Source organism: Mirounga angustirostris, unplaced genomic scaffold, assembly GCF_029215605.1.
Source record: "Mirounga angustirostris isolate CCGP_5_RB_7025 unplaced genomic scaffold, mMirAng1.0.hap1 SCAF_6, whole genome shotgun sequence".
In the NCBI taxonomy this organism is placed as follows: domain Eukaryota; kingdom Metazoa; phylum Chordata; class Mammalia; order Carnivora; family Phocidae; genus Mirounga; species Mirounga angustirostris.
Genome location: NW_026991714.1, coordinates 72,306,826 through 72,322,606, shown reverse-complemented (window position 1 = coordinate 72,322,606; position 15,781 = coordinate 72,306,826). Strand labels below are relative to the sequence as shown.

The following is a 15,781-nucleotide window of genomic DNA, read 5'->3' as shown; positions in this document are numbered from 1 at the left end:
TGAGCGTTCTAGAGGGGAGGGGGTGGGAGGATGGGTTAGCCTGGTGATGGGTATTGAGGAGGGCACATTCTGCATGGAGCACTGGGTGTTATGCACAAACAATGAATCATGGAACACTACATCTAAAACTAATGATGTAATGTATGGGGATTAACATAAGAATAAAAAAATTAAAAAAAAAAAAGTTAACTTTGACCAGTAAGCTTGTCCTGTGAACCCTAAAGGAAGAATTTATGGCTTTTTTTTTTTTTTTTTTTTTTTAGTATTTCAATCTACAAAGGTTTATGCTATAAGAAACATCATTTCTTCAATTTTTTTGAATAGAACAATGTTGAGATAAATAAGATACATTTTAAATAATTTGAAAAAGCAAGTGTGTAGAGGTTAAAGGCCCAATGCTCTGTATAATGCCCCAAGTACACATTCCTCCTATAAAGCAGGCACATAGTTTTTAGGTTTTAAAGAAAAAAACACCTGGGAGGTAAAAATAATCTTCTAAAATATGGACTATTAAAAATGTGGTTCATTTTTCATGTGTCTAAAGTATGCATAATAGCTTTTGATACCAGAGATACATTAGAAATATTTTCGTAGCGGAATAACAAAAAATTAGCAGAGTAACCACTGGGTCTTTGTTTTTTGTTTTCGTTGTTGTTTTAATAACATAAAAGGACTTCTTGGCCCATGGATTTTGGCTCAAAGGGAAAAACAAAAGAAAGCAAAACAACAAAAAAGCACATTCTAATGAAAGCAGTAATACTTAAATTTTTTAAAAAGTATTTAATCAGCATCAGAATTGAGTTGTGACTTATATTTAAATATTTGCATATACTACAACTTGATTTTAAAATTAAGGAAACAACTTGGGGCACCTGGGTGATTCAGTTGGTTAAGCATCTGCCTTCGGCTCAGGTCATGATCTCAGGGTCCTGAGATCAAGTCCTGCACTGGGCTCTCTGCTCAGTGGGGAGCTTGTTTCTCCCTCACCCTCTGCCCCCCACTCTCGTGCTCTCTCACACTCCCTCTCTCAAATAAATAAACAAAATCTTTAAAAAAATAACTAAAAAGTAAGGAAATAACTTTAAATTAAAACACCCTCAGATATTCTCTTCCAGTATTTAATTCCTGCTACCATCTCAGAGATATGGAAAACAATCAGTTCAACAAGTTACAATGAGAATAAATAGCTTCTGTTGAGCCTCACTCAGTAAGCATATATGTGGATTTGGGCATGAAATTGTCCAAGACGATCACAAATACTGACATTTTGGTCATTATTAGAAGGAAATCAGGTTTTGCCCATAGCAAAATGAATTCCTGAGATCTTACCAGATGTCACCCAGATCTTATGTCTTCTGAAGCACTATTCCTTAAAATGTTTTATTTATTTTTTGGTGATATTTCTATAACCCTATTACTGTGGAGCATCACTTCAAGGCATGCACAGTATCCAGTGAGCTACACAGATCAATAAAAAGGGCACAAAGGAAGAGGAGCTGGAAACCAACCTCATTCACGGTGGCATAGTAGTTCTCGTGTTTGAATGTGGGCGAGTTGTCATTCCTGTCCCTCACCACGATTCGAACTTCATGGTAGATCACAGTGCCCACCTTCTTGTTGATGCACTGGACTTGCACCACGATGGAGTGTATGTTCATCGGGGGCTGCAATACAGAAGTTGCATCTTTTTGTTAAGAAAAGCATTGAAACAGAAGCTTCTCACGGTCAAAGCCCACTTGTTTCATAAAATGTTCTATGCTTGCTCATTTTAGAATAAGAATAATGTATAAAAATTGATCCATTTGCCCCCTTTTAAGGACAAGAGAAGGCATTTGTGATTATTTCCCTGTTTAATTTATTTGTGTCTCAGAACATAGGATCTCGACAAGCATGTGGACCACCGGAGGATCGGTGATGAGCACAATCACAGAACCAGTGCAGAGATGGAGGGAAAGAACGGAGTCTGTCCCTCCAGAAGGTAAAAAAACAATGATATGAACTTGCAATCCGTAAAAACGATGTGTTAATGATAAAATCCTTGGGGAAGGGGGGCTGCATACTATGTATGCTCATTTACACTTTTGCTAAAATATAGGTTTATAGCCGATAAAAATTAAAATGTAATCAAAAGAAGAATCTGTTCACAATCCAACCAAACTTACCCGTTTTATACACTTAAATGCTTATTTGCTAATCTTTCTTTTTCTAAATATACACGTATTACACACACACACACACACAGCACGGTGAATCATCCCATGTTTGTAAATACAGATTTATTACAGCATTTGGGTATATACTATGATGCAGTATCACGTGATTTAATGGTACTCCATCATGAGTCTATAGCATAATTTATCTTAGTACAAACTGATAAGATGTTCTATGCTGTCAATTTTTATCATTATAAACCATATTTCAATAAATAATCTGTACATAAATATATGCCCACTTGCTCCCTTTTTAATGATGAATTCCTGAAGGTGAAAATTGTCTTCCAAAGGGCACTTACTAACTCAGGTCGCACGGCAAAGAGGTTTCAGAATTGGGATGCAAAACTACATCTCTTTGACCCTTAGTCAAAGTGTTTAATGCTACAAAATATTCCCTTGCGGTTTTTAAATCTTCTTCAAGCTTCCAAAATTTTCCCTCTAAAGACATCCTTTTATCAGAATGACGTATTCTGGCCACCCTTCTGAAAGACAAGGTCCCCAGTCGGCTCTCTCCTTCCAACTTCTCCCCTCACTGTTTATTTTTCTTTATTGCATTTCTCCCCTGCCTCTTGGCATATCACTCATTTTACAATATTGATTTCAGTCCACCTCCCTTCACTGGCTGGGAAGTCCATGAAGCCTGGCGTGTGGTGTTGTCATGACTAAGGCTGTCTGCCCAGTAACCATACTGTGTGCCTGAGTAGATAATCGTGCACTACTCACGTCAGACTACGCGGCTTCCGGCCAGTTATGGTGACCTACTAACAATACACTCGGAGCAAAATCTCTCAGCGCTTAGCTTGCTCCTCTCTACAAATAGGGATAAAAACACCAATATGATAGGATTACTGTAAGTATCACCCAAGGTTACCCTGTGCCAGGCACAACTAGCAGATGTGATTTTTTTATTTATAAAAAGTTAAATTCCCAAGAAAGCAAAATACATGGAATTTATAAAATACAAACTGATAATCTTGGATTATGAAATAACTTATTAAATATTTGGATTGAAACTGATTTAAGGACACAGCAATGATCCCTGGAGGCTAAGATAGGTTCATTAAAAATGTCACTAGGCCGCATTTCTAAGTGAGAAGAATGCTGTAGAGACTATATCTAAACTGAAGCAAACTTTGCTGAATCTCAAGGTAATTTTTACATCCAGGAAAGAAAAAGTAACTTTAATTCATTTGTACCTGACTGAATAAATGTACCAAGAGAGAATAAATTTAAGAATCATTAACATATGCAGGAAGGTATCTGGTGAAGGGTCATATAGCTCTGTGTTCTAATATATACCCCATTTCCCTTTTAATTACTGACATAAATGAAGGCATTAAAAATCTGTGAATGTCACAAAGCTGAGAAGGATATATCATACATTTAATGATGAAAGGCAACATTCAAAATCATTTTAATAAGTCAGAATGCTAGGTTATATAATGATATATTTTTACAATAATAAATTTAATTCACCTCATTGGTATCAGGACACTGTAAACGGACTGCTGGGGCAGTGATACAAACTTCATATTCATTAATAATATCAGATGCAGTGATAGGTGGACTATATTTAGCACCATTTTATGGGCAGACAGTATGTGAAGTCTGAACACCTTGAGAAAGTGTGATAAAAACTGAGGATATTTAAGCTAAAAAATGCAAGATGCACCAGACATCCGAATGGTTATTTTGAAAAGATCTATTAGCTGATTCATTGCAGTCTCAGAGAGCAGAAATAACAACAATGAATAAAAAATATCACAAAGCTTTTTTTTTTCTTCAATATAAGTAGAGAGTTTTTATTAATCCAGAGCAGCACAGAATAGAATGGACTATCTTATAAAGCAAGCCCATCACTGAAAATCTGCAACCTTGAGGCAAAAAGATCATTTAAAAAGATTAGGTCTCTCCATTTTTACTATGAGTTTGAAAATGTTTTCTTTAATAGATTTTTAAGGAAATTTCTGCATATTTCAATTGTAAAGTAAAACAAAACAAAACAAATAACAGCAAAAAAACCCACAAAACCCATCACAAATATAAAAAACAAAACAAACAACAAAAAACCCCACAACCCCCCCAAAACTATCAAAACTACAAAAAACAAAATAAAACAAAAAACAAATACTTGTACTGTTAGTCCTTCGCACCCCTTAGAAGACAGGTGAATTAAGTTCTTCTAAAGTTATTTATCTTCTAAACATTACAAGAGACCTATAAAAGCATTTCCTCTCAACTTCTAGCACTATACTGAGTGGGAAGGTGGTAGATCTGGGAAAGAGAGGTCACAATCTTTGCAAGAAGGGAATCAAATGCACTGGGCACTGAGCCCCTACTTAGTCCTGCGACGTGCCCATAAATCAGACATAACCGGTCACTTGGAACTCTGGCGCTCTCAGCCAGCTCCCTATGCAACTGTGAGTCACGTGGATAGCCTTAGCTTGCAATAAATTCCAACCATAAAGGATCACGTTGAAGGCTAGAATTCCCTGCAGCTCATATATAACACACGTTATAATCTTGCCTTGGAATGGATTCTATTCTGCTGTATAAGAAGGTCATAAATATATCAAGTGCAGTTCTACAAGTCAGTGAGAGTTTAGGGACTATAAAATGCTTAGGAATCTGATAGGGAAATTTTGGGTTATCTTTCATACCTGGTGGCAAAAATAAGTCCTGGCAGTTTTATCTTCCCTAATTCTCTTACATTGCTTCATACATAAAGAAGAAGAAGAAAAAAAAAAACTGTGTATAAATTGTTTTGGGCTAATTACTTAAAACAACTATCTTTCACATATACCTAGACATGCCAACTACTCTCCCACTTTAAAAATGAATGTTTAACATAATATCTGAATGCATGTAAGTATGTTAGCATACATGTGGGTATGGGTCTCGATATGTTTAGGTTTTGATATGGTTTCATAAGGTGTTGAAATTATATATACCAACAGTAGATGGACATTATCTCTGAAGAGTATGTCTGAAAGTAGAAAGTAAGGAAAGAAAATTTTCCAACGAATATGCATGAATTTTGTAATTTGAAAGAAGACAAAAATTAAAAATTTTATTATGAGTTTTTCAGACAATCACTTAGGATTTAACATGCAGGGGTGCCTGGGTGGCTCAGTCAGTTAAGTGTCTGCCTTTGGCTCAGGTCATGATCCCAGTGTCCTGGGATCGAGCCCCACATTGGGCTCCCTGCTCAGCGGGAAGACTGCTTCTCCCTCTCCCACTCTCCCTGCTTGTGTTCCCTCTCTCACTGTCTCTCTCTCTGTCAAATAAATAAATAGAAATCTTAAAAATAAAAAGGATTTAACATGCAAAGTAAGGTTTTTATAAGAAATTTACTGATGTGAACAGTGCTGACTATAGCTTTCATCTTTAATCCAAGGGGAACTGAGTTTTCTCAAGAAATCATGTTATTTGGAAGCCTTCTGGTTTAAAGTGAAAACAGATTTTTAGCCAACCTGTGCAAGACTTGATTTTATTTTTCCTAAAGCAAAGGCCAACTTTATTCAATCCTCATAGGAATGAAAGGATTTTGTCATGATTTGTCTTCCTATGTACTTACTACCTTTACAAAATGAAAAATCTTCATTATTTCACAAATCAAGTGGAAGACAGTGAAAGGAAGTAAGACACAGTATGTTGTAGAAATTAGTTTTAGATAATGAAATAAACTTAAAGGAAATGGCTGGTCAGAATTATGAGTGTCCCTCACAAATTAAAGTTTCATAATAAATGATGTATTGACATAAGTTGCCTAAAGGAGAAAGTACCAATTTGAAAATATAATTAGGATAATGTAATATTTAGAGAAATTTTTCACAAGCAACTATTAAGGACATTTGGTCTATTTAGTTATATTTATTAAATTCAAAATTCAGTGTGGTTTGGGATTAATATGCAGTCCTTGTGAGGTAAGCAAATCTCATAAAACTGGTATGATATAAATATAAATATAAAGCAAGTCAAGAAGTTTTGAATGTTTTAGAATTTAGAGCAAGAAACTACATACCAGTGTAACATGAAGAAGTCTTTTACATAGAAAGTGGCATTTAAGGCATTTCTTCGTAGTAGATGACATTCAACTGATGGCAGAGGGTAAAGGTACTTTCTAAGCATAGATTTAAAAGAGTACCAGGGAGGGGATCGCTGGCTGGTGCAGACAGTAAAGCCTCCACTCTTGGTTTCAGCTCAGGTCTGATCTCAGGGTCATGGGATCGAGCCCCATGTCGGGCTTTGCACTCAGCACGGAGTTTACTTGAGTTCCTCTCCCTCTGCCTCTCTACCCACTCTCTCTCTCTCTCAAATAAATAAATAAATCTTTAAAAAATAATAAAAATAATAAAAGAGTAGGCATCTACTGACAAGATCAGAAATGTGTGTGGGGCACCGAATGTACAACAGGTTGAATCATGACATATGGTGAGAGGACTATTAGGAGATTGTCCCAAAGTCCAAGCGAGGATCAAGAGGCTCATAGTGCAGCTATGCTGTTGGCCGTGGAGGCCAGCAGGCCATGGGAGGGAAAGTGGGCAGCTTGGTGGTGACATGGGCACTGGCCGGGGGCCAAGAGTCAAAGTGCAATGCGCAGCTGCTAACTTAGGGTCTGGAAGACGAGAAGGTAAGATGTTTGGGATTTCCATGAACATGATTTCTCTCTGTTCAAAGCTTTTAAATGTTTGCCCAGAGTTTTTCAATAAGTGTAATAGAACTATGCCATAATCATATTTTTCTTTCTATTATTGTTTTAATTATCAATGTCATTATGACCACTACTATCCCATGCCCAACAGTGATGGGATACTGGTCAAGTGAGACACTCATTTGGATTTCAAACATCTCATGTGATGCTCCCTCATTACTGAGACCTACTTTTCATGCCAGACAACATATTTTGGTTGTTTTATCATTCATAACTCTTCATTTTACACTTTCACATTCTCCCTCTCTCTTCCTCTTTTTCCTGAAGGAAATCTATGGAACTTCAGTAAATAGAAATAAAAATAGGGAATACAAAAATAGTGACCATCAGGGCAAGACTTACGGACTAAGCTTGAAAACTGTCAAAAACTCCTATGTATACACTGTCATATAGAAGTTTTCTAGTTAAATGCAAATATTGGAAGCTTGAGAAGCTTTACATTTTATTTTAATCCTCAGAAATTTCCATAAAGATCATTTGTTATTTTACTTATTTCTTAACATTGAATCTTAAAAATATTTTTTTAAAGATTTTATTTATTTATTTGAGAGAGAGAATGAGAGACAGAGAGCACGAGAGGGGAGAGGGTCAGAGGGAGAAGCAGACCCCCCGCTGAGCAGGGAGCCCAATGTGGGACTCGATCCCGGGACTCCAGGATCATGACCTGAGCCGAAGGCAGTTGCTTAACCAACTGAGCCACCCAGGCGCCCTTAAAAATATTTTTTTACATTAAATTTTCATTTAGTTCTATGCAGCAATAACTGTTTGAACATTTCCACTAAGAGATGGTTTATGGCCTCAATGAACAAAGTACAGAAAACATGATTAAAATTCCTTCTCTGGGAAACACACTTTCCCCAACCACTGAAGAAAGAACAGGTGGAAATGAACGTGGATCTACCATGTGGCCAAGCCCTTCTCCCTGTCTTTAACTGAGTCAAGCCAGTGAGTATTGAGGTGCTCTCTCTCATCAATTAGAAAAGACATAGTGCCTGTGGTCAGTCCGCATTAAAAGCTTACAGGGAGCTGGTGCAATGGGGTGGACATCAATAAGAGCCAAAGCTACATACAGCCAAAGAAATGGGTGGACAAAATTATAAGTACACAAAGGAACCTGATCTGTGGGAAGAAGGAAACTCAACACATACACAGAGAAATGTAGAGATTAGAGATCACGTGATCCAAGAACAGGTAGTTTCCTCTGTCCCTGATAAATTTGCAATATCGCTAAAATCAAATTATTTTTCATTTCTATGGTGATATTCTTAATACTCTTCACCCACTGACTTGAGCTCATCTGGAGGCATTTTTGTGCCTTCCTTATAAGCCAAAGAACTTTGAGTAAAATCAGAATATTCCTATGCAATGATCTGAATTTTCTGTCCCTTTAAAATTCACATGTGGAAATTCTAACGCCCAGTAAGATGGTATTAGGAGGTAGGGCCTTCAGCTGACTGGCACATAGGTTTCAATGCAGAAAACATTCAACTTCAGGCATGATTTAAAAATGTACTGTTTCAGGGCGCCTGGGTGGCTCAGTTGGTTAAGTGACTGCCTTCGGCTCAGGTCATGATCCTGGAGTCCCAGGATCGAGTCCCGCATCGGGCTCCCTGCTCAGCAGGGAGCCTGCTTCTCCCTCTGACCCTCCCCCGTCTCATGTGCTCTCTGTCTCTCTCATTCTCTCTGTCTCAAATAAATAAATAAAATCTTTTAAAAAAATATACTGCTTCAAAAGGGCAAACATCCCTTTATTATGCTACTTATAAAATATATATTTGGGGAGATGAGCGTAAGAGGCAGAAATTCTAACACCTGGTGAATTTCATCCTCTACTTCTTATTCCCCTTTAACAACATGAATCAGTTGATTAGGTGATGAGATTAACACCCTTATAAAAGAGGCCTCAGAGAGCATCCCAGTACTTTTCCACCATGTGAGAGTCTGCAACCTGGAGAGGACTCTCCCCTGACCTTGCTGGTTTCATACACTCAGCCTCTGGAACTACAAGAAATAAATTTCTGTTGTTTCTAAGCCATCCAGTCTGTGGTATTTCATTATAGCAGCCCAAATGGGCTAAGACACTTAGAAAAGCATCATTGTATTTCAAAAGCACAGTGGAAAAAAATTCCACTCACAAAATATTTCCAGGGCAATTTTCCCCTAAGAAGTATTAAAATAAATTCTACCCTGGTGACAATAATATGGAGTTTTGGCAGCTGTTATTAGGGTCAAACCCTGATTATTGACTCTGTTTTGCTATTCAGAGCATTCACATTTTTTTGTTATGATTTATTATATTCATAAAACGAACAACTCAAAGAATGTTGGCAACCACTCAAAGAAATGCATGTCAGGAAACTAAGAGAATGCAGAGGTAGGTATATTTATACCAGAAAAAAAGAAAAAGATTCCAAAACATAGACTGTAATAAGAAACAAAGAAAGACATTACATAATGATAAAGAGGTCATCCAGTGAGAGGATATAACATTTGTAAACACTTATGCACATAACATAGGAGCACCTAAATATATAGAGTAAATATTAACAGAACTAAGGGGAGAGACAGACAGCAATACAATAATAGTGGAGGACTTTAATGCCCCACTTACATCAACACATAGATCATTCAGACAGAAAACCAATAAGGAAACATCGGCCTTGAACAACGCATTAGACCAGATGGACTTAGACACACATACAGAACATTCTATTCAAAAGCAGCAGAATATACTTCTTCTCAAGTGCCCATGGAACATTCTCCATAAGCAGTCATATGGGAGGCCACAAAGAAAGCCTTAATAAATTCAAGAATGTTGAAATCATATCAAGTGTCTTTTCCAACCACAATGGTATGAAACTAGAAATCAATTATAAGAAGAAAACTGGAAAATTCACAAGCACATGGAGATTAAAGTACATGCTACTGAATAACCAATGGGCCAAAGAAAGAATAAAAAGAGATATTAAAAAAAATACCACGAGACAACTGAAAATTGAAATATAATGTACTCAATTTAGAAGATGTAGGAAAAGGAGTTCTAAAAGGGAAGTCCAGGGCGCCTGGGTGGCTCAGATGGTTAAGCATCTGCCTTCAGCTCAGGTCATGATCCCAGGGTCCTGGGATCAAGTCCCGCATTGGGCTCCCTGCTCCTTGGGAGCCTGCTTCTCCCTCTGCCTCTCTCTCTCTGTGTCTCTCATGAATAAATAAATAAAATCTTAAAAAAAAAATAAAAGGGAAGTTCATAGGGATAAATGTCTACATCAAGAGACCAGAAAAATCTCAAATAATCTAACTTTACACCTCAACAAGCTAGAAAAAGAAGAACAAATGAAACCCAAAGTTAGTACCAGAGAGAAAATAACAAAAATCAGACCAGAAATAAATGAAATAGAGAATAAGAGAGATAACAGAAAAGGTCAACAAAACTAAAAGCTTTCTTTGAAAAGATTAACAAAATTGGCCAACCCTTAGCTGGACACAGCAAGAAAAAAAAAAAAAAGACAGAGAGAGAGAGAAAGAGAGAACTCAGATAAATACAATTAGAAACAAGAAGGATATATCACATCTGATACCTCAGAAATACAAAGGATCATAAGAGACTACTAAGAATAATTAGATGTCAACAAACTGGACAAGACTGCAAGAAACGGACAGATTCCTAGAAACACAAACCTAACAGGACTGAATCATGAAGAAACAGAAAATCTGAACAGAATGATTACTAGCAAGGAGATAGAATCAGTCATCAAAAACCTCCCAAAAAAGAGAAGTCCAGGACCAGATGGCTTCACTGGTCCATCCTACCAAACATTTGAATGAATACCAATCCTTCTCAAACTCTTCCATAAACAGAAGGAACTCTTCTAAACTCACTGTATGTGGACACATTACCCTGATACCAAAACTAGACAAAGACACCACAGGAAAAGAGAACCATCAAGAATTGCAAAAAGACGGGCGCCTGGGTGGCTCAGTTGGTTAAGCAACTGCATTCGGCTCAGGTCATGATCCTGGAGTCCCGGGATCGAGTCCCACATCGGGCTCCCTGCTTGGCAGGGAGTCTGCTTCCCCCTCTGACCCTCTCATGCTCTATCTCATTCTCTGTCTCGAATAAATAAATAAAATCTTTAAAAAAAAAAAAAGAATTGCAAAAAGACTTGACGTCCAAAATAGGAGATTGTTTTGAAAAATAATCTCAATTTATTCATCCAGTAAAATGCTATAAGGCCATTAAAAACAATTATATATACATTCATTCACAAAGAAGGATGTATATTACAAATCACATTTAAAAAGCAGGCTGAAAAGGGACACCTGGTGGCTCAGTCAGATGAGGGTCCAACTCTTGATTTTAGCTAAGGTTGTGATCTTGGGGTCCTGAGTCTGAGCCCCGCATTGAGCTCTGCACTCATCAGGGAGTCTGCTTGAGATGCTCTCTCTCCCTCTCCCTCTGCCCCGCCCCTCCATGCTCTCTCTCTCTCTCAAATAAATAAATAATTAAAAAAAGCAGGCTGAGGGGCACCTGGGTGGCTCAGGCGTTAAGCGTCTGCCTTCGGCTCAGGTCATGATCCCAGAGTCCTGGGATCGAGCCCCACATCGGGCTCCCTGCTCCGCAGGAAGCCTGCTTCTCCCTCTCCCACTCCCCCTGCTTGCGTTCCCTCTCTCGCTGTCTCTCTCTCTGTGTCAAATAAATAAATAAATAAATCTTTAAAAATAAATAAATAAATAAAAATTAAAAAAGCAGGCTGAATGCATTATATACAGTATGATATAAAGACACATGCCTATATATACATATGTATACACACACATATGCTTGAAATAATACACAGCAGGATAAATATTAAATATTTTCTTTAGATGGAAAAGCAATGTTTGTACATGTGCTTTTTATTTTCTGATATGTGCACCATAAGCATATGTTATTTTATAATTAAGTAAAATTAAAATTTCCAGTTGTGATTAGATTTGGGCTAAACACACTGATTTTCCGCGCTCATCTCCTAGTAGGAACAGTCTATGCTTCACATAAAACAGATGGGCGCTGGGTTAAGAATTTTCAGAATAAAAGCCTTTAGACTGATGAATAAAGCCCTGAAAGCACTGTGGCATCAGAGAGAGCAATTCACAAGAATTTAAAAAATTCAAAGGTTAATGTAGGACATGGTAAACTGCACTGAAGTAGGAGGTTACATTGAGATTTATCTTTTCCGAGGCACATGGAGATCACTTTCTATTAAGGGAAATGTGGCAGACATCTAATAGCTAGGGAAATAGCGAGGGAAACATTAAGACTACAGCAAGTTACTCCAGTCAGACAGGATATAAGAGTACATACGCAGTAAATAATCATTCCTTCTCTTGGTTCCCTTTACAATTCCTGATTCTGAGATGCAAGATTCTAACAATTTGGGAGTAAGAAAAGTAAGATGATATTTTATCCAAGGCAAGATCTGTAACCTGGGGTCTATGTAACCTTCGTAGTTAGTCAAATTCTTGAATTTGAAGGCACCTAATTTATTCATGAGCAAATAAACTTTTTCTTGGGAAATGAGTCCATTGATTTGATCAGAATCCTGAGCAAGTGCTCCCCCCTCCCAAAAATGAAGACTGACCAACAAATCCATCCATCAAAGAGCGGATTTCAGCCTAGTATCATTATTTCCTTGATTTGTGGAAATTTAGTACTGGTTAAAGAGCAATTAGGTGAGCCTCTGAGTATGTATTTCTTAATGATGCAATTCATTCCTGATATGTTATAGAGATTTGGCAGTTTCTTGACATCAAACTGTTTTTTCCACTTTTATTGTCACTCTAACTTGATGGCCCCCTTTGCCGGCTAGCAAGTCCACACCATGCACTGTTACTTTTATTCTTCTTATGCTTCTGACTTCTTCTACGCTACTCCTTTTACTATGTTTATACTTCGACTTGTAACTCTTTGCTTAAATCCAGCTCACACATTTATCCAGGAGGAATTCCCTGACACCAAAACCCAAATATTCAGCAGCATGGCTTCTTAGTTAATTAGCTGAGTGGACTTAGACGTTCTTCACCTAAACAGAGTACATGATAGCAGCAGGCTAGCAAAATATACAACAACGATATACAACAAAACAACAAGCAAACAAAAATCATGGAAGGCTAACAGAAGATAGATAACCTTTTATGTCTTTAAGAAAGACTTTTTTTAAAAGATTATAAAGCAAAAGACATTTATCATCTACAAGACTGCATAAAATTAAAAACATGCAAAAAGGGCATCATATCAGAATAGGATGAGTACACTTAGCTATGGAAACAGATAAAAAATCACCCCCATTGCTTTACTGTTCTCATTTCCCCATAGACAAGTGCTAAATGTTAGACTGGCTATGTCTAAATGTATCACACAGTAGATATATGAAAAAAAAATAATTAGCAAAACTTTAAGATTCCTTCCACCTCCAAAATCCAATGATTCTGCAAAGCATCTGTAATCAGAAAACTCTGAAAACTACTATATTTGAGGTGCATTCTGTGTCTAGTTGAGTCTTGCCTTGAGCTCATATGAACTCTCATCGTCTCTTTAGTACTGTCTTCCGGTGATCTCAATGACTGTGTTTGCCAACTCAATATCCTGCACATATGTGAGCCTGTGTTTGGCTTTTTATTTATAAATTTCCCTCTACAATATTCACTTCACAATTAATATCCTTTAGATGTCCTTGTCTACAGCATCTTTAGATAATTCAGGTAGGTGCCCACTGACAACAGTTTAATTTACAAAATATCTTGGTAAGTTTAACTTGACCATAGCATTCCTAATTGAAAAGAGTATTTTAAGTAGAAGGAAATTAGTTTTGATTATTGTGTTTAAAAAAAAAAAAACAGCCCAGATGATTCTTTAACTGATACTTATGCATATTGTTTGTAGTTATTACCAAGTCAAACCATGTTAAGTGTATTCCCATGGTACTGTTTCAGTTTTGCTTATGTACGATAAATGCTGCCCTTATCAAAAATTAAAAAAAAAATAATACGAGGGAAGCAGATACTTATCTTTCAAAGTAAAGATAATTTTTGGTAAGTAATTAAAATAATGTTGTAGGTTGGAGACACAGAACACAGTTTATTTATACTGAAGGATATCATTGCTTTCTCCTCATAATTCAGACCAAGAACTTGTGCTTTTAATATGAAATGAAACAAAAATGTTTTCAAAAGACAATGATTTTCCAGCAAAATAGTAAATTATTATAATTAGCTATTAAGTTAAGAAAAGGAGGGCGCCTGGGTGGCTCAGTTGGTTGGGCGACTGCCTTCGGCTCGGGTAATGATCCTGGAGTCCCGGGATCGAGTCCCGCATCGGGCTCCCTGCTCGGCAGGGAGTCTGCTTCTCCCTCTGATCCTCCTCCCTCTCATGCTCTCTGTCTCTCATTCTCTCTGTCTCAAATAAATAAATAAAATCTTTAAAAAAATAAATAAATAAAAGGAAACGATATAAAATAACATTGGTCTAAAAGAGAGAAATATTCTCTAATTCTGCTAGCAGGTTGCCCATTATAAAATGCATGGGACTTGGATCTGAATGTCCCTAATTATGGCCAGTACAGGATGCCCGTAGGTAATGCAGCTGGGGGCGTTCTTGCAGCATTCCAGTCTGGCCCGTTATCCGGACTGCTCTCACAAAACTGAAGACTTAGAAGATAAATTAAGCCCAGACAAGATAACAACTGTCCTTTTTCCCTTTTACACCTTCTAGGTGCCCAGTCCAAATTGTGAAATGTGGGGTAGAAAGAATGTGCTGTGATGGAAGGACACAGTGAGTGGGGGGCGGTGGGGCAGCATCGAGGCGGACTTCTTCCCCTACGTGGACCCTGACAGTCCCACTCCTCCTCTCCACCCTGCCCACTGTCCCCATCTGCAACCACAGCTCCATTAGCAGCACTGCAGCCCCCCAAGAGGACAAAGACAGCCCATCCCGGTGGGAGAGTCCTGTGCCCCGCCTGACTCACCACAAAGCTCTGAGAGACTCTGAATTTTAGATGTGAAATGAATGAGGGGTCCTCCACCCCACACCACAATGTAAAGTGGGTCATAAATCTGAGAGACTCAGGTTCACCGAGCTGAATGCTCGCTCCTTGTGAGAGCACCTTCTGTGCTCAGCCCAACACACTGTGTCCTCGAGTCACCCAAGCTGTACTCCCAGACCCTCGCCCTGCTTCTCCTACTCTTCCAGACCCACCATCCCCTGGTCAGGGCACTCTACCCTCACCTTGTTCCTGGATGTCAGGGGAAAATACAATGGCTCTCTCAGACACAGACGGCCCCTTCCCTCCTTATTCTTCCTTCCGGGAGTTAAAAAAAAAAAATGTTTTTTGTTGATAAGCACAGAAAATCATGTCAAATTCTACAGAGAAAGTTTGATACCCTATCAGCAAACACATGCAGCTACTTATACCAAATAGGTTGTGACATGGGGACAAAGGAAAAAAGAGTCACTAACGTCTCTATCCAGAACTCTGCCCGTGCTGTTCAGGAAGAGCATTTGCTGAACAGGGTCCAGCAACACCCAGTAATCCACGTTGTCCTTTAAGGAAAGTTCGATGGTGGGGTCTGGTCCTCCAGCAGTCCCTTTGATCAGCATGTTATCCACCAGAATCGTACCTGTGGGCCAAAGACAGTTATTTGAAAACATATGCTACTCGTACGGATTCTTGATCAAGATCGTATGCTTAAAACCCAGTTGACTGGCAAATCCGTTTTCAACCAGAAAATATTCAATGTTATGTCTGGAATGAGATAGAAAATGTCCTGTCTCCAAAAGGCGAGAATAACCTTTATTCCACTATTTATAAATGGTATTTTT

At 38.0% G+C, this 15,781-nt stretch overlaps 1 protein-coding gene across 8 annotated transcripts in view; it reads right to left on the bottom strand.

Annotated features, from left to right (window-relative positions):
• Positions 1 to 15,781, bottom strand: part of PCDH15 (protocadherin related 15) — a 794,976-nt gene that overhangs the window by 498,104 nt on the left and 281,091 nt on the right. For all 8 annotated transcript variants that reach the window (XM_045877695.2, XM_045877694.2, XM_045877690.2 and 5 more), the window contains 2 exons: positions 15,419 to 15,579; positions 1,509 to 1,664 (listed from right to left, as the gene is read on the bottom strand). In XM_045877695.2, the coding sequence (XP_045733651.1) occupies positions 1,509 to 1,664; positions 15,419 to 15,579 (317 nt within the window). The remainder of the gene's footprint in view (positions 1 to 1,508; positions 1,665 to 15,418; positions 15,580 to 15,781) is intronic.